Genomic DNA, 25790 nt, shown 5'->3' with positions numbered 1-25790 from the left:
TACGACCTCTTTTTGAAATAAAGAACGTATACGATGATTATTATTTCGTATTGATGAAAAACAAATTTGACCAATTTCAAGTTTGGATGGATCAGTCGGTATTAAAGTTGGATTGTGTCCTGCTGTATTTTTTAATAACATAATTACCCCATCAGGGATTGCATTTATAACAGTATTAAATTCATTAATAGGGATTAAGATGCTATATTTCGAGATAAATTCTTCATATGACATTAGTGATCCATCTTGATTAAACAACTGATGAACTAACAGTATGTCGTGAGAAAACCAAAAGGGGTAAAATAAAGATTTTTTTCTGTATACGATGTGTTTATTGTTCCATATGTAATATCTGTGTGGGGAAAAGTTATGTTTGTAAATCAAAGACCAGGAAAGAAGCATCTGTTTATGAAAGTAAGATAAATTTGAGGGGATTTTTTCAACATCATAATTACATAGCAAAAAGAAATTTAAGCCTCCTAATTTAGAAAAAATAAAATTTGGTATGAAGTTCCATATTGAAAAAGGGTTTTTAATGAATTGTTTTAACCAATTTATTTTGAAAGTATTATTTAAAGTATAAAAGGCCACCCTTATCATATGAGTTCATGATTACTGATTTTTTAGTATAGTGGGTTTTGTTTCTCCATATAAAATTAAAGAACATCTTGTCAATATCTTTTGAGACCCTTTTGTTAACATCAAGAGACAAAGCAGAATATGTAAGACGGGATATTCCTTCAGCTTTGGTTAGTAAAATTCTACCTTTCAATGACAAATCTCTCTGTAGCCATTGGTTCAATTTCTTCTGGGTTTTGTCAATAATCAAGTCAAAATTCAAATTGCATCTGGATTCTCTATCTTTAGAGATGTTGATTCCTAAATAAGTGACAGTGTCTTTTACTGGTATATTACAAATAGAAGGGATGTCACATTGTTTAAGAGCAAGCAATTCACATTTCTTTATATTCAAGCAAAGTCCAGACGCAGCAGAAAAAGTATTTATCAGATCAATAGATAAAGGTATCTGAGACAGATCTCGCAAAAATAATGTTGTATCATCAGCCAGCTGGTTGATGATAACTTCATTACCTGCAATTGAGATACCTTGAACTGGACTAAGCTTTATATAGTCAGTGAGTAGCTGAGTGCAGATTAGACAGAGATAAGGCGATATGGGGCGTCCCCGCCTGACCCCGCCTGACCCCGCCTGACCCCGCCTGACCCCGCGTTTAACAAACAAACGAGGAGAAGTTCCTCCTGACGTACAACATCTTGACGTCAATTTACTTCCGGTCAGTGCAGGAGCTAGATGAGTCCGATAGATGTCAGTAATGTAACTACCTGGATGCCAGCGGCCGTTAAACGTCATTGAAGAAGAACGTCTTGACGTCACATCCGCAAACAGAACATGGCGGCGGTCTTGCGGTGTGTGCGCAGCGGAGTGATTTACAGGTTTTTAACTTTGTTTTTATTTTTTACTGAAAATATTACAGTATCGTCATGAGTCAGTGACGTGTTTCCTTTACCGTCGCGTGGCAGAATTGTAATGACAGTGTGACGTATTTGTCGTGTTAGCGACGCTGTGAAGAGACAGTTTGACCTGACCAGACTCTGGTTTAAATTTATATTTCATTGATATTTAATGGTGTCTAAAATCCAAACGCTGAGTTGAATGTAACGTCAGACAGGTGAGCAGTGTGTGAATAAGACGGATGTGAGATTCGGCCCCGGTCACACGAGCCAGGTCTCTCAGATTTACCTGTTTTCATAGTGTGAACAGGTGAATTTCACCTGAACGTGCCGCTGTCAGGAGCTTCGTCAGGACTGAACGTGTTGTTGTTGAACGTCTCTGTCCCGCGCTGCGGACACATTTTCACTTTATCCTCAGTGTTTATTTGTTTCTGGTATTTATTGTGATGAGTATCAGTATGTGAGTTAAAGACCAAACTACCTAGAGCCTTTATACTGGTAATGATACTGGTACCGGTACCGGTACCGGTACTGGTACTGGTACTGATATTGATATTGATAATGATACTGGTAATGATACTGGTACTGATACTGATATTGATATTGATAATGATACTGGTCATGACACTGGTAATGGTACTGGTACTGATATTGATACTGGTACTTGTACTGGTAACGATACTGGTACTAGTACTGATACTGGTAATGGTACTGATACTGATATTGATATTGATAATGATACTGGTAATGATAATGATAATGGTACTCATACTGGTACTGGCACTGGTTCTGAGAGTGGACAGCTGTTTCTAAATCACATGTACTGATATTGATCAGTTGATATCAGCTCATCTGTCAGACTCTGCTTCTCTTTACTTTAACTTCACTCTAATATTTAAATTTGAATATTTAAGAAAAGCATATGTAATATTCCCATGTATTTAGAATATGTCAGAAATCTATATTTTACTTATCAGACTTCACTGTTTGTTTTCATGTTGTTTACAGAGTTTTTCCTCTGAGCTGCAGCCAACAACGCAGCCTGAGCACAGGTGAGTATCTGCACCTCCTCATCTCCTCTAACTCTTCGTCCTCCTCCTCTTCACCTCCTTTCAAACACTGATCATGTCCACCTCGTTAACATCTAATGTACCTTTGTGTCTGAGACAAACTCCTGATTATTCATTGAAAGTATCGATTGATAGAAGGTTTCTGTGGTGACACCACGAGAAGTTACAGTCGGCTCTTTCTCTTCAGGTCGTGGCCTCTTGCCCCGCCCACGGCCCCTTCGCTTCCTGTTGGTGACAGGTGGTGGTTACCTTGGTTACCAGCATTACAGGAGGAGGAACCAAGAGGAAGATGGAGCCCCACCCCCTCTGGCCACGCCCACACAGGTAGGAGACAATAAACCTGCAGTTTCCTCTTCTTTTTCTTGCTCTTTGCTTTCCTTATCATTTTGTTTTCTTTCTTCTTTATTTTTCATTTTGTACTTTCACCTTTCTTCTTCTGTCTCCTAATCCTAACCTCCTCTGATGCGTTCCACACTTTCACACTCTTCTCACTGGTGACACACCAGGTGATGCACCAGGTCATGAACCAGGTGATGGAGAAGACAGCAGGATAGTGAACAGTGTTGAAAATGTTGTCTTCTTCTTTTACTCGTTCACACTGAAAATCAGCTGTTCGTCACTTTGACCACAGTGACAGCTGCTGACAGGTAACCTGAACACCTGTGTGAACACCTGTGTGCTCAGGTGCACAGAATTTAGATACCAGCGGCCCAAACAGCCCAGTCTGTAGGCTTTACCTGAGGTTTGTTCGGACTGCAGCAAAGATTCAGGACTGAGCTGGACTGACGTTTGTTCAGTGACATCACTCAGGTGTGAACCCTGCTGGTGGAATCAGCTGTTTATCCCTTTGCTCTGAGGACAGACTAAGATTCATTCACTGGGTGAAAGGTGACAATGATGTCACACTGACCGCGCTGCACCGACTCAGGCTCTGCCCCCTCTCCTCACTGCCCCACCTCCTGATTGGTCCATTCACTGGGGACATGGTCTGATTGGTCAATCAGTAACCAGGAGGCTCTGATTGGACCAAAGATTGATTTTATTCCTTAGTTTATTTATTTACTTTGTCTTTATTTATCAGTAAATCAAAGTTCTCTGAATAATATATTATAAAACAATAAAAGTTCTATTTTCAGTCACATCTTGATCCTTACATTCATTATAATAAAATATGCTTAATAATTCAATGATAAATCATTTGATCTTTAGTAAGTAAGTAATGAAAACATTATAAAACAATGAAAAATAAATTAGTCAAAATAAAAAATAAATAATATTATTAAAATATGATAAAATATAAAAACTTAATAATAGTTGTTTTATAAATAATTATAAATGAAATAAGAAAAATATTATCACAAAAGGTTTGTATCATGTAAATGTGAAATATGAGGGAAGGGGAGAGGGGCGGGGCTCCGCAGTATTAATCCCTCCCCCTCTCTCCCTCCCGGGCAGTTCTTCTCTCCTCTCAGTGGACGCGCTCCCGTCTTTTCTTCTCTGGTTTAAACATCGTCGGGGTATTCACGTGAAACTGTCTGGATGTGTTTCCCACCGTCTCTCTCCCCGTCGGCGGACACGCGCTCATGGTGAGGTTCTTCTCCCGTCGCCCCGGAGACGGTGGCGGGCGGCGGTCGCGCGACCTGCTGCGGCAGGTGAGGCGACGTTGTCGCGCGACCGACGGTGAGAGAGAGAAAGACGGAGGAGGAGGAGGAAGGGGGGTGAGGACGAGAGCCACGGCACGATTCAGGTGGGAGAGGGAGGGAGGACTAAAGACTGTCAGAGAAAACGTTAAATTTTAAAATTAAACATTTAAAAATCTGACTGAGGACTAGAGACCCTGAACACAACAGAGAGAGAGAGAGAGACACTGAACACAACAGAGAGAGAGAGAGAGAGAGAGGTGGCAGAACCAGGGGGCAAGTGACATTAGAATAAACAGAGAGGAGGGTGGAGGGGTTGGGTTAGAGCAGATTACTGTGTGTGTGTGTGTGTGTGTGTGTGTGTGTGTGTGTTTATTTCGTGGCAACAGCTAGTTTAGCAGGTCAGCTATTTTAGCTTTAGCCTAGCTTAGCCTGTTTCCACTTGATCCTGTGCTAACCTGCTAACCCAGTTAGCTGCTCACAGATTTAGTCCGTCCTGGACCTAGTCCTCCTCCCTCCTCGTGTCTTTCTCCTCCTCTTCCTCCTCCTCTTCCTTCTCCTCCTATTTTTGCTCCTCGTCCTCCTCTTTATCTTCCTCCTCATCTCTTTCTCCTTCTCCTCCTCACCTTCCCCCCTCCTCCTCCTCCTCCTCTTTTTCTCATCCTCCTCCTCTCTTTTTTCTCCTCTGTTTCTCCTCCTCTACTTCCCCCTGACCCTCTTTCTCCTCCTCCTCCTCACTATCCTCCTCCTCTTCCTCTTCCTCCTCCTCTGTTTCTTCTCCTCTTCTTCCCTCTGACCCTCACCCTCCTCCTCCTCCTCTCTCTCTTTCTCCTCCTCCTCCTCACCCTCTCGTTAAATCTCGTCACCATCAGGCTTCAGGTACCTCGTTTGGCTCTCCGTCACCGCCTGAGCGTGCTCAGTGGCGGCGTGTGTCGTCCCGCCTCTTGGCGCCGTCGGCCAATCACCTTCCTCTGCTACGTCCTGTCTGTAGGCGCTCTGCGGCCGCTGGCCAATCGGGTAAGAGGGGCTGCTGAATGCCTTCTTCTGTTCGTCTGTTATCTCCTCCCTCCTGCCGCCACTGACTTCCTGATCAGATTGATCTGATCTGATTTTTCATTTGTTTTATTTTCTTGTTTTTTTTTTTCTAATCAGAAACTCAAGTTATTTATTTAGACATCAAATCACTGTTCTCTACTCCTCCTCCTCCTCCTCCTCCTCTCTTTCACCTCCTCCTGTAATCATCAGTATTGAAGCTTTAGTACCTGTCTCCTCCTGCAGGTGGCGTTGTACCGCTCCTTCCCGACACGCCTCCTCTCTCGAGCGTGGGGTCGTCTGAACGGAGTGGAGCTCCCCACCTGGCTCCGCAGACCCGTCTACTCCCTCTACATCTGGACCTTTGGAGTCAACATGCAGGTGAGGACCTGGACCCGGACCAGCTGAGGAGACAGGGTAAGGGTCACATGTCACATGGTCACCTTCCTGTCTCACCTTCGTCCAATAGGAGGCAGCGGTGGAGGACTTACATCACTACAGGAATCTGGGAGAATTCTTCCGTCGACGTCTCAAACCTGCAGTCAGACCTCTCTGCACCTCCTCCTGCCTGGTAACACTCCACCTCCTCCTCCTCCACCTCCTCTTCCTCCTCCTCCACCTCTTCCTCCTCCTCCTCCTCCTCCTCCTCAGGACTTGGTCTTGTGAGACCTGGTCCTGGACCTCAGACTCTTTCTTTTTTATCTTCTGTTTTGTTTAAGGTGAATTTACTAATAATAATTAATAATCAGGTGTGTGTTTCAGACACAATGCATGATGGGTGATGATAGCGGGTTGGGGGTCATGTGGTCTCAGTCATGTTCTTACCTCAGCTCTGGTTGTCCGCAGGTGTCTCCAGCGGACGGGAGGATCCTCCACTTTGGTCAGGTGAAGAACTCGGAGGTGGAGCAGGTGAAGGGGGTCACCTACAGTCTGGAGAACTTCCTGGGTCCACAAAAGAGGCGGGGCAATGGTAAGGACACACCCACTCTACCCCCGCCAATGTGAGCTAGGACTGACCTGTGTTAACATGGACTCACCTGTGTTGACTTGTGACTCACCTGTGTTGACCTGGACTCACCTGTGTTGACTTGTGACTCACCTGTGTTGACCTGGACTCACCTGTGTTGACATGCTCTCTTTAGACTCCTCCTCCTTCAGGGACCTCCTCCTAGCGTCTCCCGACAACGACTTGTTCCACGTCGTGGTCTACCTGGCTCCAGGTGACTATCACTGTTTCCATTCGCCCACAGACTGGAGGGTGGAGCTTCGACGTCACTTCCCAGGTGAGAGTCCATTCACCTGTTCACCTGTCTGTTCTCTGCAGTGTACCTGGTCTTCAACCCCCACCCCAACCCCTCTCTGTCTTTCTCCTCGTTAGGTTCGTTAATGTCGGTTAACCCAGGTGTGGCTCGTTGGGTCAAAGAGCTCTTCTGTCTTAATGAGCGTGTGGCGCTCACCGGCCAATGGCAGCATGGCTTCTTCTCGTTAACAGCAGTCGGAGCCACAAACGTGGGATCAATCAGGGTTTACTTCGACCAGGTGAGGACCTGGACCAGCAGCTCCAGAAAAAAAGAATAATATTAAAACTAATATTAAATTGGGGCGTCGTGTAGCGTAGTGGTCTAAGCAGGCGCCCCATGTGTAGAGGCTACAGTCCTCGCTGCAGTCGGCCCCGGTTCAAATCCCGTATCGAACGGCCTTTCACTGCATGTCATTCCCCCTCTCTCTGCCTCCCTGTTTCCTGTCACTCTCCAATGTGCTGTCTATTAAAGGCATAAAAGCCCAAAAAAATATACTTTAAAAAAAAAAAACTAATATTAAATTAATGATCATATAATTATTGTAACGTGTTTTATCAGAACAGTCTGATGTTCATGTTTCAGCAGCAGCTGTTTATATTATAATCAAAATATTTACATGAGTTTGAAATCATACTGATAATTCACTTATTTTTATTTTTTATGTTAAAATGTTAATGTTTAAATTAGGTTGAACATTGATATGTCTTTTATTGATATATTGATTTATCTTTTGTGTAATTTACAGTCTGTTAATGAACAGAAATTATTTATATTATTAAACATGAATATTAAATCATTGATATTATTCAATGTTGATATTATCCAATATTAATGGTGTATTCATAAATTATTAAATATCAATATTGTATTAAATATTTGTTGACTGTTTTTGTCGTCAGGAGCTTCAGACCAACGCTCCTCACTACAGTAAAGGATCCTTCCACGACCGCAGCTACATCGCCGCCGGTGACCAGTTGTTGAAGGCGGCAGGTGAAGGGGGCGTGGCTTTACAGAGAGGGGAGGCGGTGGGGGAGTTTAACCTCGGCTCCACCATTGTTCTGCTTTTTGAGGCTCCTAAAGACTTCAGCTTCAACCTGCAGCCGGGACAGCGAATCAGAGTTGGGGAGGGGCTTGGCAGCCTCTGATTGGCCAGGCAGACTCAGGAGTAGGGGCCTGTAGACAAGACAGATTTTTAAGAGTTTAAGGCATTGTGGGTAATTTTCTGCATAAGGAAGACGCTGTATGGGACATGAAGAGGACATGTTTGTTTTTTATAACTCCCAGAATGCCTTGGGCCTCATGGCAGGGAAGATGCCAAACCTCTCTCTCTCTCTCTTTCTGTGTTTGTATTCCGTCGCTATGTCGCTCGCCCAGAACAGTTCCTTTAAAAGAACAGTCCGTCCACTGACGCTGTTTGAATGTTCAAAGCTTTATTTTTTCTGTTTCTGACTCAAACCAATCAGAGCAGTCGGAGCTGTCAGCTGATTGGTGGAGGCACATCAGGAGGCTTGGGATTGGTCAGAAAGAAACATTAATTATTTTTCCTTCATCATTTCTTCCATTTCATCTGTTTTCTTTTTTTTTAGTTTCTCGACTTTTGTCAAATATCTTAATATGAATAAATATTTTTTCTCATATTTTTGTCTTTATTTAAAATAGTTGAACGTATAATTAAATAAATGCTATTAATTAGTTCATTGTCCATGTTCACACTGAATGGGACCATTTCTCTGCATAATGGGATTTAAACTTGATACTTTTTATTTTTATCATATTATTGTCACATGATCATATTACAATTAATACAATGTTTTATTTATGTTGTCATGGTCTCAGTCAGTGAGAAATATAAAATGATGATTCACATCTGTAGAATATGATTTATTATATTTAAATACTGAAGTTTTTACATCAGTTAAAGCAGAAGAAATTCACCAACATGGAGAAACAACCGGAGCAGCACACTGGTTTAAGCCCCGCCCCTCTGCATTAGCCCCGCCCTGTGCAGCAGAACCAGCAGCACAGCCAAAAGGATGGCGGCGGGCAGCAGTTGCCATAACGGTGGAAACGCGGCTCAGCCAGACCTCCGTGTGACCAGCTGTCATCGGAGACCTCCTTCCCTAGCCACAGCTTCCCATCCTGAGCCGCATCTCCGGTCGCTACCCCCTCCCTGCGGATGGAGCTCCAGGAGGTCGAGGAGCAGGAAGAGGTGCAGGTCTGCTGGGCCTTCACTCCCAGGAAGGAGGCCAAGTCCAGGTCCAGACCTGCTGCTCCTCCTCTGGGCCGAGGTGTGTTCTGTCGACACTGAGGACACGGGATCCACACCTGGGGGTGGAGTCTGTTTTCAGTCTGAGCTCACAACACATCACCTGTCCTCATGGAAGCTTTAGTCACTGTAACTTCAACTGCTTTCCACACCTGTCCTCACCTGTTCTGTGCTGATGATGTCATTACTCACCTGTTCGTTGATGACCGTGTCCAGCCTCTTCAGACACGCCTGGCAGAAGGCGTGGCCGCAGTTCAGTCGCCGCGGCAAACGTGCTGCCAAGTCGTAGCTGCCAAAACACACGATGCACACAAGGTCCTGCCTCCTCAGTGACATCTGTGTCTCCATGGCAACAGAGGAGGGGGGAGGGGGGAGGGGCTGACAGGTCACTTCCTCTTCCTCCTTTTCTTCTTTCTTTCTGTCATCAGACATTTTTTCTGATTGGCAGAAGAAAATATTCTGTTAAGAATTTTTTATTTTATTGTGAAATGACCAGACCGGGACTGAACCGGGATCAGAACAGAACCAGACCGGACCCAGACCAGGACCAGTCCTGTACCAGACCACAGCCAGACTGGGACCTGACCAGGACCTGACCGGAGCCAGACCGGAGCCAGAGTGGGTTAGTCCACTAAAAGAGGAGGAATGTGACTCGGTTGTCTTACTCTCATGCCGTGGGTTTGTTAGCTGTCCGGCTAACGTTAGTCACAGGTTAGTCTAGATTAAGGACTCATCTAGTCTAGTTCAGAGCTCAGACCTGCACTGAGGCTAATGCTAAGCTAAATTTAACTGCAGGACATTTGGAAAAAGAGAAATTGGAACGACCAGTGTGTCCAGCTCTCCACCTGCTGCGCTTTGATTGGTCAGATTCTTAATGTAAACACAAACTCACCTGGTTTTTTATCTTCTTCACATCACATTTTCTCTTCCTGCTGTCCGGTTTATTGTTCTTCTCTATTTTATCTTCTGTTGTTTCTCATTTCTTCTTCTTTCCCTCTTTCATCCCTCTCTTCTTCTTCTTCTCTTCTTTTATTCCACTGCACGTTTTCCTCCTTTCTTTTGCCGTTCTTCTTGTTATATCCTCCTCTCTTCTTTCTCTCTTTATTTCTCTTTCTTTCTTTTCCTACTTGTCGTTCTCTCTTTTCTTCTTCTCTGTTCTTTCGTTCTCGTCCCGTCTGCCTCAGAGAGAGAGTCACCTTCGTCAATAATTCAGCTTCGTACAAACACAAAACTTTTCTTCAACGACAGCAACAGAATAAAATGTAAAAATGAAAGGAGTTAAATTCTGTTGTAACATCAAACAAATAAAAAACTTATCAATAACTTATCAATAACTACACAGGTAAATTGAACATATTCAGACTCTGAACCTGAGCAGGCGACACGATCAATAATCTCACCTGTAACCTGATCAGCCAATAGAAAGTGGAGCTGCTCTCAGGTTTCTATTGGCCACTGGTGTCGACCTATCAGGTTACGGCTCAGTGTTGACAGACTGAGGTCGCCATGGCAACAAGGAGAGACGTATAACTTGGATATATACATATACTCAGGTTGTGTGTGTGTGTGTGTTTTAGTGAGGTATTAACAGGATGATCAGCTGATCAGTCTGTTTATCAATATTCTTTATTAGAACCAGACACAGAAAAACTCTAATGAACAAACACTATGATGTCATCAAAATTCCTTCACAATAAAAGTTCTACTTACTAATACTTTATGGACCATCATCTTTTCTTCTGAGATAAAATAAAAAACGCAAACAGTTTGTTGGTCAGGGGATTATTAATATACATTTAGATTATATATCATATTATTAATGTACTACAGACAAAATAAAATAAAAGATTCATCCATTCATCACTTTATACAATTATTAACCATTTTCACCATCGTTCATTTCAACGTCAGAATTTTCAAAAATCTCATTATATTAGAGATTCTTCATTTTAAGATGTTTGGGATTATTGATGTTTAAATGGATTCATCCATTAATTAATTAATTCATTCATCCATTCGTTCACTCAGCAATTCATTTGTTCATTCATTCTTTCATCAATTCGTTCATTCATTCATTTGTTCATTTATTCATTCGTTCATTCATTCATTCGTTATTTCATTTGTTCATTCATTAATTCATTCATTATTTCATCCATTTGTTCATTCATTCATGTGAACAGTAAAAAAAAACTGAATATTTAGTTTAATGGAGTCACTTCCACATTAACGATGAAATCATGCAGCGGCCATTTTATGTCTAATCTAATCTAATCTAATCTAATCTAATCTTATCTGCTCACAGATCAATAAATATGTCATTGATTATTGATCTTTTTCTGTCATTTTTGTTCGGTTTTGAAACATCAAAAATAAACTTTTCTCTTTTTTCAATGTAAAAAATTAACAAAACCAGCTTTAGATCATATCATAATTATTATCATTACATATTATCATGATCATATGTTTGTATAAAGCATCAACTCCTAGTAATTCTTGTAGCTTTCAGCTGGATCCCATGGCCTTCTTCAGAGTGGAACCTGCTGAGCTTCAGGAATATTTCAGTAAGTGGCTCTTGAGCTTGAATCATTTTTTAAATAATTTTTATATTTTTAGGTTTTGATTTAACAAACAGGAAGTTGACACAAGTTTTGCTTTTTAATGTTTAACTGACACAAAATGGCTGCCACAAATGAAACAACTTCCTCACTCAGTCATTTATGACCTTTCCTTCCTTTTTCACCTTTTGAATTGTGTCTTTGTTTCCTGTCCTTCCATCCTCCATTTCAAGCCAATCACAGTCCTCCTGATGCTGTGACATCACGTCCTGTCACTGTGATGCCAACTCATGCCACAGTGAGATCACTTCCTCTTCCTGCAGCGATAGCAACAAGCACGGCACTTCCCTCCTCCCTCCTCCTCCCCCCCTCCATCTTCCTTCACCATATAAGGTGGTGGGGGGGCGGAGCTCGACACACCATATGGGTTCCCGTCATTACTGCTCAGAGCCACCGGATTGGCTATGACCGTGGCAGTGTCATCAGGGTGGTGGAGCTTAGCCCGTGGGATGGTCACCTGACCGTATGGGTTGTCCAGGGAGACGTTGATGTTTGATGACATGGTGGAGCGTCACAGGAGGGCGGGGCTAAAACTGACCAATCAACCAATCAGTCAGGGCAAGAGAGCTGTGTGGAGAAAGACAGAGAGAGAGAGAGAGAGGGGTTCTTTAACATGAGATTATAAAGTTTAGAATCAGGATTAGAAAACTTTATAAGAAACTCTAACGTGTGTGCGGGCGTGTTTGTGTGGTGTGTTTGCGTTTGTGTGTGTGTGTGTGTGTGTGTGGAGGATGTTACAGAGTCAGATCATGACATGATGAAGCTAATGGTTGTGTCTGGGCTGTTTGTCGTCTCTCGTGTTCACAGCCGCTTGTGTGAGTGGAAACTCACTGAGCTCTGGAACACCTGAACAGGAAGGGGGCGTGGCCAATGAAGCGTTTGTTTTGGTCTGAGATGCTGGTGGTGTAGAGTGACATCTAGTGGCTATGACGATTGCTTACATAAACCTTTAAATGAATAAATAATACTATAATATTATTGTTAAACAGAATACTGTGCTTAAAATTAATTCAAGTTAATCATTGAAAAGGAATGTATTTCAATATGTTGTGTCTGTCCTCAGGGTCGGTTTAGTTACATCTGAATTTCTTCCATTCAAATAAATATAGTGAATGATGTCATGTGATCATCTGATACTACTAGCCTAGTAATACTAATACTACTGCTACCAGTGGTGGACAGTAACTAAGTACATGTACTTGAGTAATCTTGTACTTTTGAATCTACTACATTTCTTTGAAGGAATCTTACTTTGAAGAGCTTTTAATCAGTGAATGAATTGTCTTTTATTTTGAAAATGTGATGGACAATATACTGTGTTCATCACAGATAAACCAATCGCAGCCTCCACAGTCAGTCAGGTCTGAACCTGTCAGTGTCCTGACGATGGACGAAGTCTGTGTTCAAAGTTTAAATAAAGATTCATTTAGTTTGAATGTTTGATCAGTCAGTCAGTCAGTCAGTCAGTCAGTCAGTCAGTCAGTCAATCATCAGTCAGGCATCAGTGAGGCAGCCAGTGAGTCAGTCATCAGTCAGCCAGTCAATCAATCATCAGTCAGTCAGTCAATCATCAGTCAATCATCAGTCAGGCATCAGTGAGGCAGCCAGTCAGTCAGTCATTAGTCAGTCAGTCAGTCAGTCAGTCAGTCAGCCAGTCAATCAATCATCAGTCAGTCAATCAATCATCAGTCAGGCATTAGTCAGGCATCAGTCAGTCAGTCAATCATCAGTCAGTCAGTCAATCATCAGTCAGTCATCAGTCAGTCAGTCAGTCAATCATCAGTCAGGCATCAGTCAGGCAGCCAGTCAATCAATCATCAGTCAGGCATCAGTCAGGCATCAGTCAGTCAGTCAATCATCAGTCAGGCATCAGTCAGTCAGTCAGTCAGTCAATCAATCAACAGTCAGGCATCAGTCAGTCAATCAATCATCAGTCAGGCATCAGTCAGGCATCAGTCAGTCAATCAATCATCAGTCAGGCATCAGTCAGTAAGTCAGTCAGTGATCAGTCAGTCAGTCAATCATCAGTCAGTCAGTCAATCATCAGTCAATCATCAGTCAGTTAGTCAGTCAGTTAGTCAATCATTAGTCAGTAAGTCAATCATCAGTCAGTAAGTCAGTCATCAGTCAGTCAATCATCAGTCAGTCAGTCAGTCAGTCAGTCAATCATCAGTCAGTCAATCATCAGTCAGTAAGTCAGTCAGTCATTCAGTCAGTCATTCAGTCAGTCATCAATCATCAGTCAGTCAATCATCAGTCAGTCAGTCAGTCATTCAGTCAGTCATCAATCATCAGTCAGTCAGTCAACAGCTTGTTTCAGAGTCATTAGGTTCTGTAAATGTGGAACATTACAACAATGTGTTGACATAAAAATGTACTTTTGAATACTGCAGTACTTAATTTACTCAAGTAAAAATCTTCTAATATTGCTGCTAATACTACTGCTGCTACTTCATACCTGCATTACTTTACTTCATACTTTGAGTAGGCCTACATTATACTGATAATACTCATGTACTTTTTAGTGCAGGACTTTTACTTATAATGTAGTACTTTCTCAGCGTATTTATACTTCTACTTAACCTTTGAAACACAGTACTTTAAGTTGTAGTATTTGTACACTCGACTTGTAGTTTTGCTTCCTCCAACACTGTGGGTAAGATGAAGATACTTTTGATACTTCATTTATTTGAGTATTGAGTACTTGTGTACTTTTAGTGAGAGCAGCAGTTCAACTTGAAGTATTTGTACTTCACTCACAGACAGGAAGTGTACAAACTAGTTTCAGGTAACGTCAAAGTGTATGGACTCACCTGTTCAGAGGCAGGAGGTGTTTCTGCTTCTTCTTCCTCAATCTGTGGTTTCTCTACAGAATCAGACTTCTTCTTCTTCTCTGGTTTTATCCTCTTTCTTCTTCTGAAGTGAAACAAACTGAAGGAAGCGACACAAACATTAAAAATCTGTCTCTCTCTCCTTTTCACTGTGTGTGAAGCTCGCTCGGCCGCCTCGCCCAAACCAGTTCAACCTGACAACACTCCCTCCCTCTCTCCCTGTTCATTTTCTATGGAGCTCAACCATTCTCACCTCAAACCGGACACCCACCCCTGTTGTTTGTGTGTGCCACTTTACCTCTCTCTCCGTTCACTCTTTATGGAGCTCGACCACTCTCTCTCTAACTTTCCTAATGTTTGTTATAAATTACTTAAAATTCATAAAGATCATTAATAAAAGTTTTATTTACCTGTTTGGTGATGTTTCACCCAGGGTCACTAACCGGTCCGACAGAAACTGCTTTTCTCTCTTTCGCATTCCAATACCAAGCCCCGCCCACACTTTGCTCCCATTGGCTAAATTTTACAGGTTTTTTCCTAGGTGAGTTCACGGAAATCCTCCTCTCTGTTTTTTTTGTTACACCATGAACTTATGATGCGGCCAATAATAGATTGTGATGTTTGACTATTATAATAATTGTATTAAAACTACATATTATCTGTATATATAACATATAACATACACAGACAGCTGATTAATAAATGGTGTCATGTTATTTCTAAAGTCAACAGTGAAGCTTTAAACCCAGTTTAACTGATGCTGCAGTTTTCAGGAATTTAAAACTTTCTGCCCTCAGTATTGTCTGCAGGCTTCCTCACAGAATAACCACATCTCAAACAAACTGCACCAAGAAGCAAAATCCAGGGAAATTAAATATGTGAATGTCTGACTGCTGCTTATAAAGTTTAAAATGAGAGTCCAGGTGAGTGATTGCAACTCAGGTAGTTGCGGAGACTCAGGTGAGGGACAAACTCAGGTGGGGATCCAGGAGAGAACTGGTCCTGGTCTCATTTACAATGAACAGTGTAATTTATGTGAGGAGAACCAAAACCTTCATATGAAGGAACTCTTAGGGTAACAGGTAACAACAGGTAACATCAGGTAACAGGTAGCCTAAAACCTGGTAACATGAGGTGTGTTCTGTCCATCTGTCTTCACTATTTTTGTAGCTGATTTTTTTTCTCTCTTTTCAATATGTTGAATGTCAGTTTTCTTGTTTAATAAAGACAATGACCCCCCCCCCCTTCCGTTTCCCGCGGAAGCCCCTCCCTGTTAGCCGTTAGCCGCTTAGCTCTGTGGCCGGACAACAGGAGGGGAAGCCGGGGGAGCGGAGCAGAAAAACACGGACAACAGTAGGAGATGTTCCCGGCGGAGGACGGCAGAGGAGCGCGGTGACCGGACAGCGAGTCTGCCGTTGGAAAAAGCCGCTTCCTGGTGCGTTATTGCGGCTGAAAACGGCCTAGGAATAGTGGAAAAACAGCGAGCCCCCTCCCGACTCTCCCTCTCCTCCTCCTCCTCCTCCTCCTTATCCTTCTTCTCCTTCTTCATCCTTTCTTTATTCACCGGGAGAAACGAACAGAAACACGGGGAGAGGAGAGCGGGAGTTCTTATTGCTGTGGTCATTTGTTCGTTTGTGTTAAAGCTGTTGTTAATAAAGTTTAACTGACCGTTAGCCCGTTAGCTTCAGTTTCCCATTGGTGTCAATGAGGTGGAGCGGTTAGCGTTAGCCTAGCTTCAGTTGTAGGAATGTGAAATTTCTCAGTTTAAAAATAGATTAAAATCAAGTGAAACTGTTTGATGCGATTAAACTGAGAAAAAACTCGGATTTATTCCTGTTATTTTATTGTGAATGAAGTAGTTTGAGTGAGAGTTCAGTTTATTATTATTATTATTATTATTATTATTATGTGCAGTGTCAGTCAACATGCTAACTGTTTTCACCCGCTGAGGTCAGGCTGTGACGTGCTTACACAGTCATTTAAAGTTATCAATGAAACATGGAGGTCTTTAATAATGACTGAAACTAATGACCATTGTCATGATTAATGAATCAACTTCCTCTTTTTATTTACCTACTGCCGATTATAGATTATTCACACGCGTTTTATTTCTAACAGTTTGGTCCAGAGACCTTGAATGTTTGCTAGTGGATGTTGTGACAGTTTGAAGGTGTGATGCTGCAGGTAGATGAGCTGTTTTAACCGTACACAAGTTTACTAGCTGCAACAACATGGCTGCTGCTGTTTTGTGTGTGTTTGTCTTCGTGGAGACTCCACCTGAGGCATACACTCAACAATCTTTTATTATTATTATTCTCTCTCTCCACAGACAACCATGCACTCATTACCTGCTCGCCCTCGCCGTTAGTGTGTGTGTGTGTGTGTGTGTGTGAGTGTGTGTGAGTGTGAGTGTGAGTGTGAGTGAGAGAGCGCTTGTAATCCAGGATGGGGTTTGGTCGTGATCTGAGGAATTCCCATGAGGGATTACTGAAGCTGCAGGACTGGGAGTTAAAGGTACAACTCTCCACACTGTTAAAGACCTGTTCAGACCCGTTCGGTCCTGTTCAGACCTGTTCAGACCTGGTATTAACATCTCTCTCAGGTGATCTGATCACAGGTGTTCAGCTCTAAGTTGTGAACATACCCAAGACTCATTGAGGACGACTTTCTGATCTGATCACCCAGACCACAATCAGAGGTGGTCTGGATGATCGTAGGTGGGTTACATTGAAAGACTGTGTGTGTGTGTGTGTGTGTGTGTGTGTGTGTGTGTGTGTGTGTGTGTGTGTGTGTGTGTGTGTGTCTAGCTGCTGGAGACAGTGAAGCGGTTCATGACGCTACGGGTGAAGAGTGATAAGGAGTACTCTGCTCTGCTGCTCAGCATGACTCAGCAAACTGAGAAACAGGAAGCTGCTGATTACATCAGCACCGTCAGCAAGGTGAGACTCACCTGTCCATCCAGACCTGGTGTCAGTACCTGTCTCTGTGTCAGTCCTGGTGTCAGACCCTGTCTCTGTGTCAGTCCTGGTCTCAGGTGATCCGTCAGACAGAGGCATTGGGTCGAGTGATGAGGAGTCACGCTGACGACTTGAACTCTGGTCCTCTTCACCGCCTTGCCACGTTGATTCGAGACAAGCAGCAGGTGAAGAAGAGCTACCAGAGTCTTCATCAGCAGCTGGAGAGCCACAACCACAAGGTCTGCTGGGGTTGGGGTGGGGTGGGGGGCCAGCCATTAAGATGTGTGACTAGTTCACCTGCTGAAAATAAAAATCAGTTTGTGTCACTTTGACAGGTAACAGGTGTGATGATGTCATCCACTCTGAGAAGAGCATAAATCAGACTAAAGTTTCGTCATCCTGTTGCTGTGTGTTGTTGCTAGGTAACCAGGAGTGACCTGGAGAAGCTGAAGGCGACGTATCGTCAGTTGAGCCGTGACGCAAACAACGCCAAAGAGAAATACAGAGAGGCGCTGGCCAAAGGTTCCTCCCACCCCAACACTCTAAATACTGTCATGTTACTGAGAGGAAGAACCTCTGACTCCTCCCCCTCCATGTCTCTGGTTCAATTGCAGGTCGGGAGGCAGAGCGTGCCCGTGAGCGTTACGACAAAGCGACAGCGAAGCTCCACAACCTTCACAACCAGTACGTGTTGGCGGTGTGCGGCGCTCAAACGCAGCAGGACGAACACAGACGCCGTGCCGCGCCCGCTCTGCTCGACGCCCTGCAGAGGATGCAAGAGGACATGACACTTGCACTGTGAGTCACATGATAACTGACATGCTAACTGACACGCCCACTGAGACATATATGGACACACTGATCATCAGTGTGTGTCTTTGCAGTAGGAGTATTCTGGAGGAGTACTGTGACATCATCAGTGTGTGTCTGACATCATCAGTGTGTGTCTTTGCAGTAGGAGTATTCTGGAGGAGTACTGTGACATCAGCAGTGTGTGTCTGTGACATCATCAGTATGTGTCTTTGAAGTAGGAGTATTCTGGAGGAGTACTGTGACATCAGCAGTGTGTGTCTGTGACATCATCAGTCTGCGTCTCTGCAGAGGAGTATTCTGGAGGAGTACTGTGACATCAGCAGTGTGTGTCTGTGACATCATCAGTGTGTGTCTCTGCAGTAAGAGTATTCTGGAGGAGTACTGTGACATCATCAGTGTGTGTCTCTGCAGTAGGAGTATGCTGGAGGAGTACTGTGACATCATCAGTGTGTGTCTCTGCAGTAGGAGTATTCTGGAGGAGTACTGTGACATCATCAGTGTGTGTCTCTGCAGTAGGAGTATTCTGGAGGAGTACTTCGACATCAGCAGTGTGTGTCTGTGACATCATCAGTGTGTGTCTCTGCAGTAGGAGTATTCTGGAGGAGTACTGTGACATCATCAGTGTGTGTCTCTGCAGTAGGAGAATTCTGGAGGAGTACTATGACATCATCAGTGTGTGTCTCTGCAGTAGGAGTATGCTGGAGGAGTACTGTGACATCATCAGTGTGTGTCTCTGCAGTAGGAGTATTCTGGAGGAGTACTGTGACATCATCAGTGTGTGTCTCTGCAGTAGGAGTATTCTGGAGGAGTACTTCGACATCATCAGTGTGTGTCTGTGACATCATCAGTGTGTGTCTCTGCAGTAGGAGTATTCTGGAGGAGTACTGTGACATCATCAGTGTGTCTGCAGTAGGAGTATTCTGGAGGAGAACTGTGACATCATCAGTGTGTGTCTGTGACATCATCAGTGTGTGTCTCTGCAGTAGGAGTATTCTGGAGGAGTACTGTGACATCATCAGTGTGTGTCTCTGCAGTAGGAGTATTCTGGAGGAGTACTATGACATCATCAGTGTGTGTCTCTGCAGTAGGAGTATTCTGGAGGAGTAATGTGACATCATCAGTGTGTGTCTGTGACATCATCAGTGTGTGTCTCTGCAGTAGGAGTATTCTGGAGGAGTACTGTGACATCATCAGTGTGTGTCTCTGCAGTAGGAGTATTCTGGAGGAGTAATGTGACATCATCAGTGTGTGTCAGTGACATCATCAGTGTGTGTCTCTGCAGTAGGAGTATTCTGGAGGAGTACTGTGACATCATCAGTGTGTGTCTCTGCAGTAGGAGTATTCTGGAGGAGTACTGTGACATCATCAGTGTGTGTCTCTGCAGTAGGAGTATTCTGGAGGAGTACTATGACATCATCAGTGTGTGTCTCTGCAGTAGGAGTATTCTGGAGGAGTAATGTGACATCATCAGTGTGTGTCTGTGACATCATCAGTGTGTGTCTCTGCAGTAGGAGTATTCTGGAGGAGTACTGTGACATCAGCAGTCTGCTGACGGAGGAGATCGTGAAGGTTCATCAGGAAATTTCAGCAGCTGTTCAGCAGATCGATCCTCTGGCCGAGTACCAACACTTCATCGACGCCTACAGGTCAGAGGCTCGCTTCCTGTGTGGTTACCATGGTAACGGTCTCTCTGTCACATGCTCCTGGTTACCATGGTGTCTCTCTCTCTCAGGTCTCCGGAGACCCCAGAGCCAAGCGTGGAGTTCGACACATCTCTATTGGAGGAGACGGACAACCTGCCGGCCAATGAGATCCTCTGGAACACGCTGACGGCTGACAGCCTGCAGGCCATGTGAGCTACTACAAAATTAAACTGTTTCCTGTAGCCTGCCAAAGTAAAAGTCTCTGTCCTATCAAATATAAGCAAACAGATGCTGGAAAGATAAAAAAAGGAAAACTGTCCAGATGTTTCAGAAATGTTTTCCAGATTCACAGGCAAACAGAAAGTCTCACTGTGCTTGTCTTCCAGGTTGTCATCGGCAACAGAAGAGCTGACGCTGACTCAGCAGAATCTGAGGACGAAGGAGGCGCTGGCCGATGACCTGGACACCAAGATCCAAACGAGTCAGCAGAGCGCTGAGAGGAGGAGCGAGTGAGTCTGAGGCCCACTTCTGTCCACGTCTTCTCTCTCTCTCTGTGTTGTGACTGTCTGTTAATGTCTCTCGCCCTCAGCTGCGTCCTGCTGCTTAGTCAGAAACTCTCTCTGCTCGAGCTTCGTCACGCTGTCCAATCACTGCGTGGCTCTGAGGCCCGTCTCGCCTCCCAGAAGGCCCTGCTGGATGCCAAGATGGCTGCCGCCACCACCTCCCCTCCCCCACCACCGCCTCCCCCAGCGCTGCCTTACGAGGACGATGCCCGCTCCGTCGGCTCCACGGTAAATATTCAATTATTGATCAAATCAGTGATCTGAGATCTGAGATCAAAATAGAAGCGCCTCTTTCTTATAACATTACAACAGCTGGATTGTGTGTGTGTGTGTGTGTGTGTGTGTGTGTGTGTGTGTGTGTGTGTGTGTGTGTGTGTGTGTGTAGGATAAGACGAAGGAGAAGAGCTCTCGCTTCGACACGCTGCGACATTCTCTGGCTGGGATGATCCGTTCTCCTAAAGCCATGCTGGGCTCCTCCACCTCGGTGAGACTTCCAGGTGTTTCCAGATGTTAGTGACATGTCAGCAGCTCAGGTCCAGTCAAACATCACCCCCCCTTATAAGCAGATCAGAGATACAGAATAAATAAACCAGTTTTTACTGATTATAGATGATCAGAGTTATATAATATTTCCACCAATAGAAACTGAGATCATCGATGATGTCATCACCACCTGGATTTACTGTTGTCCTGCTGTTTGTCTCTTGTCAATAAATTTTCTTGAATTCTTTGTGTCTTTGCCCCCGGCAGCAGTTCTTCGATGTGATCCCGACATCAGAGCGCCCCCTGGCGGAGCAGGAGTGGTATCATGGCGCCATCCCCCGCACCGAGGCTCAGGAGTTACTACGGCAACAGGGAGACTTTCTGGTGAGGGAGAGTCATGGTAAACCGGGCGAGTACGTCCTGTCTGTGTTTTCTGATGAACAGAGACGACACTTCATCATCCAGTTCGCCGACGTACGTATCACTGCCTCGTTAACGTCATGTGACCAACAAGGTTCTGAACAGAGACCCCGTTCAGGACTGTGGTCCCAGTGTCCCCCCACCCACCTCTCTCTCTGTGTGTCCCACCCCTCTGGTAGAGTCAGTACCGTTTTGAAGGGACCGGCTTCTCGACCATCCCTCAGCTCATCGAGCATCATTTCTCCACCAAACAAGTCATCACCAAGAAGTCTGGAGTCGTTCTGCTCAACCCCGTTGTCAAGGCAACCACTCATAAATACACCTCCACACATGAACATGTTACAGCGAGTTAGTGTGTGTGAGATTAGTGATGATGATGATGAATGTGATGTCATTTCCTGTTTCCAGGACAAGAAGTGGATCCTGAACCATGAGGACGTGGTCCTGGGAGACCTGCTGGGAAAGGTGACTTACAACACACACACACACACACACACACAATTAACATCTCTCAACTTTCTCTGCCTCCATGTCCCATCATGCCCATGCTGTGTGCTCGTTGCCAGGGTAACTTTGGTGAGGTGTTTAAAGGAACACTGCAGCGCGACAAAACGCCGGTCGCCGTCAAAACGTGTAAAGAAGATTTACCTCCAGAGTTGAAGATCCGCTTCCTGTCTGAGGCCAGGTCTGCATGTCGTCAACAACAACAACAACAACAACAACAACAACAACAACACAAGCAACAACAACAACAAACAACACCAACAACACCACCAAGCAACAACAACAGCAACGCCAAACAACAACACAAGCAACAACAACAGAGAACAACAACAACAAACAACAACACCAACAACAACAAACACCAAGCAACAACACCAACAGCAACACCAAGCAACAACAGCAACAACAACAAACAACAACACCAAACACCGACACCAAACAATAATAGCAACACCAAACAACAACACTAACAACAACAAACAACAACAAAACCAAACAACAAAAATAACAACAACACCAAACAACAAGACCAAGCAACAACAGCAACAACAACAAACACCAAGCAACAGCAACACCAAACAACAAAAACAACAAAACCAAACAATAACAACAGCAACAACAACAAACAACAACAACAACACCAAACAATAACAAGAATTAAAGACCAAAAATGTTTTTAGTAGAAAATGAAATGAATCAGCAGCAGAAAGACCTGGTTCCTGTCAGACCAAGTTAATATTAATATCAATATTAATATATCAACATATTATTAATAAATAACTAATAAATATAAAGAATATGAAGTTTGTGAAGCACAAAATATAAACAAACATAAAAAATGGAAAGCATAATATTTAAACTGTAACATCCAGGTTTGTTTATATAATTGAAATTTCATCATCATGACAACACAGACTGTACGATCTTTCTGATTGGCTGCCTGGAAATGTGTAGCAGCTCTGTGATTGGCTGGTGTCTCATGTTGCCTGTCTGTGATTGGCTGCAGGATCCTGAAACAGTACGACCACCCAAACATCGTGAAGCTGATTGGCGTTTGTACGCAGAGACAGCCGATCTACATCGTCATGGAGCTTGTTCCTGGTGGGTGGAGCTTCACTTACCTTCTGTTGTTGGTTGCTCTTGAACAGGTGTGTGTGTGTGTGACCCCTCGCTGTGTCTTCAGGTGGAGACTTCCTGTCCTTTCTGAGGAAGAAGAAGGATGAGCTGAAGACAAAGCAGCTGGTTCGCTTCGCCGTCGATGCTGCTGCTGGGATGGCGTACCTGGAAAGCAAGAACTGCATCCACAGGTATCTCACCTCACACCTGTTCACCTGTGTCAGTATAGACTGTCCAGCAGAGTCAACTCGTTATAGAAGATTCTTTATATGATGTTACACATGTGGTTTATTATACTTCCTATTGTCACTTCACAATTAACGCTCTCCATTAGCTTCCCTCTATTAGGCTTTAAATGTGAAGGAGCTGCAGCTTCCTGAAATCAGTTTAACATTCAGAGCTGGTTCAACTGGTGGAGGCCAGTGGTTCAGAATTAACCTGTCTCCACCTGTCCCCATCTCTGTCCACCTGTCTCCTACTATCTCCACCTCTGCCTACCTGTCCCTGTTCTCTCCCCACCTGTCTCCACCTGTTCCCATCTCTCCCCACCTGTCCCGATCTGTCTCCACCTGTCCCCATCTGTCTCCATCTCTCTCTACCTGTCTCCATCTGTCTCTACCTGTCCCCACCTGTCTCCACCTGTCTGTCTCAGGGACCTGGCAGCGAGGAACTGTCTGGTGGGGGAAGGCAGTGTGTTGAAGATCAGTGACTTTGGGATGAGTCGTCAGGAGGATGATGGAGTTTACTCTTCATCTGGACTCAAACAGATTCCCATCAAATGGACCGCACCTGAGGCCCTCAACTATGGTAACACCTGACACACCTGTACCCCACCTGACACACCTGTACTCCATCTCTAACACACCTGTAACACCTGGTTATAAACAATATAAGCCAGTTTACTCACTGTTACTCTCCTGCACTGTGATTGGTTGCTGCAGGTCGTTACAGTTCAGAGAGTGACGTGTGGAGTTATGGGATCCTGCTTTGGGAAACCTTCAGTCTGGGGGTGTGTCCTTACCCTGGGATGACCAATCAGCAGGCCCGAGAGCAGGTGGAGAAAGGTAACCACACGGATAGAATCAGCTGTTCTGTCCAGATTAATGAGGTTTAACAGGTGAACTGTGTTTGTTGTTTGTTTTGTCAGCCGTTTTTGCCTTCACCACGTGAATGTCAGTGAATCAAATTTCATCAAAAAAACGTTTCACCTGGTTTTAAGGGTTAAAGTTTGAACGCCCAGATAGCAGGGGGCGCTATAGAGAGACGTGATGTCATCACACTGTTATGTAGTATCATTACACTGGGTGGTGTCATTCTGAACCTACCTGAGCAAACCTGAACCACACTGGGACCTTTGAAGTAATCCGGCATCAAACTGGACTCAGGTCCAGAGTCCCTGATGAGACCTCCACTCCACTTATAAAATGTTATTTCCTCTTTCATTTTCAGAATAAGGGTTTTATGTGACAACATCGTTGTTTTACTTTATAAATAGAAACTGCCCCCATTCCTCTCTTGGTTGCTAGGTTACAGAATGGCGTGCCCACAGCGTTGCCCTGATGACGTGTACAAAGTGATGCAGCGCTGCTGGCACTACAACCCAGAGGACCGACCCAAGTTCTTTGAGCTGCAGCGAGACCTCGCAGCCATCAAAAAGAAGTGATGACATCATCATGTACTCAGCAGCAGAGCGTCATCAGCGAAGACAAGTCACTTTTTTTTTCAACAAGTAGGCTTGGCCGGTGGGTGGGCGTGGTCAGCAGGCAGAAGTGGTTCAGAAACACATTGTCTTTTCAGACAAAAAAAAAAAAAAAAAGTTTATTGGAAACACTAAGACAAACACAACAGCGTGATGAACCTGTTAGCATGTACAATCTGAAGCATGACATCACAATTCAGCCATTATCGATTTTACGATCAAGGTAGAAACATCTTTACGTTGCGTCTGAAAAAATGGAGCAAATGGACCTATTAGCTTAGCATCAGATATTGTGTGATCACATGAATTCTGTTTGAATCTACGTTATTCCTGATCAATGTTAATTGTTACATATCGATTAACAGACAAAGAAGGAACTGACGACAAGTCGTTAGCATGAGATAAACTCCAGACACTAATCTCTGACTAAAACACTCACACACTCACACCTGACAGGTGTTTCAACGTTTACGTTAAAAACTTTGAGACAAACATCTGAAAAAAAAACAAAAAATTCATTTTTCATGTCTCCAACATGTAACATGAAACACTAAATAAGCTCAAAATGTCAAGAGACTAAAACAGGTGACAGTCAGACGTTAAGCCACACCCCCATCACTACAGTTACCAGGGCAACAGATTGAACACTAAACATTATTCCACTGCTGAGGACCAATAAGCTGTCAGCACAAACATAAACTGTTAATTTGTTTCTGTTTTTATTTATTATGTTTTTACTCATTTTATTTCTTTTTGTGTTTGTTTGAAAAAGTTAATTTACAAACTGTTTTGGAAGGAAAGTGGACCTTTATTCTGAAAAACGAGCTGTCAGTCATCACACAGACCACGCCCGCCCAACTCTTTTTTTTTTCTCTGTTTTTTAAAGTGTGATTCCAGGAAATGTTTCTGACTTATCAGTGGTCTGGTTGTTGTCACGTAAAAAAAAAAGTCAACAGTATTAAAAAAAAAAAAAAAAAAAAGTCTTATTTTGAAAATTGAAAAGCAGGAAGAGAATAAATGTAGCTTTTAATTCGTCAAAATTTAAAAATGTTATATTTATTTTAATTAACTACAAATAAGAAACAGTTCTTATTGTAAATCAATCGAGAGTACTGATTGGTCAACATCACTTCCTGGAATGAGTCTAAATGATAATGATGTCAGAGCTACTTACTGTTACTGTAAATAAAGATGTTTTTACAGTTTTTTTTTTTGTTAAATCATCTTTGAGTTTTTCATTTTTTCTTTTCACTAATTGCGTTTGTCTTTTTTATTTGTTTAAGCTCTTTATAAAAATATTATCGTAGCATTTATTATGAAAATAAAACAACTATGAACACACATGGTGACAGTTTCTAACATTT

The 25790-nt window shown here is 43.5% G+C and overlaps 3 protein-coding genes across 8 annotated transcripts; 2 read left to right on the top strand and 1 right to left on the bottom strand.

Moving 5' to 3' along the window:
- Positions 1 to 1361: 1361 nt before the first annotated feature.
- On the top strand, positions 1362 to 8151 carry pisd (phosphatidylserine decarboxylase). Of its 4 annotated transcripts, XM_056404324.1 has the most exons (10): positions 1673 to 1691; positions 2482 to 2525; positions 2731 to 2867; positions 5056 to 5200; positions 5462 to 5596; positions 5685 to 5786; positions 6062 to 6185; positions 6358 to 6498; positions 6594 to 6754; positions 7416 to 8151. In XM_056404324.1, exons 3-10 carry the CDS (start codon positions 2833 to 2835, stop codon positions 7659 to 7661), a joined length of 1089 nt encoding a protein of 362 aa, XP_056260299.1. In that variant the 5' UTR covers positions 1673 to 1691; positions 2482 to 2525; positions 2731 to 2832; the 3' UTR covers positions 7662 to 8151. The 4 variants fall into 4 exon arrangements, with proteins under 4 accessions (XP_056260297.1, XP_056260299.1, XP_056260298.1 ...); XM_056404322.1 differs by lacking the exons at positions 1673 to 1691; positions 5056 to 5200 and adding an exon at positions 1362 to 1455; XM_056404323.1 differs by lacking the exons at positions 1673 to 1691; positions 2482 to 2525; positions 2731 to 2867 and adding an exon at positions 3984 to 4129.
- A 111-nt stretch (positions 8152 to 8262) lies between these two features.
- Positions 8263 to 15378, bottom strand: rnf224 (ring finger protein 224). Its single transcript, XM_056404326.1, has 6 exons — positions 14639 to 15378; positions 14211 to 14328; positions 11523 to 11964; positions 9675 to 9957; positions 8975 to 9219; positions 8263 to 8841 (listed from the first exon to the last, which is right to left on the bottom strand). The coding sequence occupies exons 5-6, from the start codon at positions 9212 to 9214 to the stop codon at positions 8506 to 8508; spliced, it is 576 nt and encodes a 191-aa protein (XP_056260301.1). The 5' UTR covers positions 9215 to 9219; positions 9675 to 9957; positions 11523 to 11964; positions 14211 to 14328; positions 14639 to 15378; the 3' UTR covers positions 8263 to 8505.
- Positions 15379 to 15506: 128 nt separating this feature from the next.
- Positions 15507 to 25767, top strand: fer (fer (fps/fes related) tyrosine kinase). Of its 3 annotated transcripts, none has more exons than XM_056404316.1 (20): positions 15510 to 15663; positions 16558 to 16742; positions 17036 to 17167; positions 17251 to 17424; positions 17608 to 17707; positions 17800 to 17983; positions 19507 to 19644; positions 19731 to 19850; positions 20028 to 20150; positions 20231 to 20432; positions 20590 to 20688; positions 20958 to 21161; positions 21287 to 21409; positions 21516 to 21572; positions 21674 to 21792; positions 22618 to 22712; positions 22795 to 22918; positions 23380 to 23534; positions 23669 to 23791; positions 24254 to 25767. In XM_056404316.1, the coding sequence occupies exons 2-20, from the start codon at positions 16674 to 16676 to the stop codon at positions 24388 to 24390; spliced, it is 2478 nt and encodes an 825-aa protein (XP_056260291.1). In that variant the 5' UTR covers positions 15510 to 15663; positions 16558 to 16673; the 3' UTR covers positions 24391 to 25767. The 3 variants fall into 3 exon arrangements, with proteins under 3 accessions (XP_056260292.1, XP_056260291.1, XP_056260290.1); XM_056404315.1 differs by having other exon boundaries at positions 20955 to 21161; XM_056404317.1 differs by lacking the exons at positions 19507 to 19644; positions 19731 to 19850; positions 20028 to 20150; ... (9 more) ...; positions 23669 to 23791; positions 24254 to 25767 and adding an exon at positions 18141 to 18224 and having other exon boundaries at positions 15507 to 15663.
- Positions 25768 to 25790: the final 23 nt, after the last annotated feature.

The sequence above is a fragment of the Seriola aureovittata genome, chromosome 18 (assembly GCF_021018895.1).
Source record: "Seriola aureovittata isolate HTS-2021-v1 ecotype China chromosome 18, ASM2101889v1, whole genome shotgun sequence".
Taxonomy (NCBI): Eukaryota; Metazoa; Chordata; class Actinopteri; order Carangiformes; family Carangidae; genus Seriola; species Seriola aureovittata.
The sequence above is the reverse complement of the archived record's forward strand: the minus strand, read 5'-3'. Positions and strand labels throughout refer to the sequence as shown.

What these genes read in the sequence shown, in the direction of transcription:
- pisd (XM_056404322.1), top strand. Translation starts at nt 1,412, where the DNA reads ATGGCGGCGGTCTTGCGGTGTGTGCGCAGCGGAGTGATTTACAG. An exon ending in ACAACGCAGCCTGAGCACAG is followed by an intron (nt 2,526 to 2,730) that starts GTGAGTATCTGC and finishes CTTTCTCTTCAG; the next exon opens with GTCGTGGCCTCTTGCCCCGC. An exon ending in GCTTCGACGTCACTTCCCAG is followed by an intron (nt 6,499 to 6,593) that starts GTGAGAGTCCAT and finishes TCTCCTCGTTAG; the next exon opens with GTTCGTTAATGTCGGTTAAC.
- fer (XM_056404315.1), top strand. Translation starts at nt 16,674, where the DNA reads ATGGGGTTTGGTCGTGATCTGAGGAATTCCCATGAGGGATTACTGAAG. An exon ending in TGGAGAGCCACAACCACAAG is followed by an intron (nt 17,425 to 17,607) that starts GTCTGCTGGGGT and finishes TGTTGTTGCTAG; the next exon opens with GTAACCAGGAGTGACCTGGA. An exon ending in TGGGAGACCTGCTGGGAAAG is followed by an intron (nt 21,573 to 21,673) that starts GTGACTTACAAC and finishes GCTCGTTGCCAG; the next exon opens with GGTAACTTTGGTGAGGTGTT.
- rnf224 (XM_056404326.1), bottom strand. Translation starts at nt 9,214, where the DNA reads ATGTCTGATGACAGAAAGAAAGAAGAAAAGGAGGAAGAGGAAGTGACC. An exon ending in ACACGGTCATCAACGAACAG is followed by an intron (nt 8,842 to 8,974) that starts GTGAGTAATGAC and finishes CTCCACCCCCAG; the next exon opens with GTGTGGATCCCGTGTCCTCA.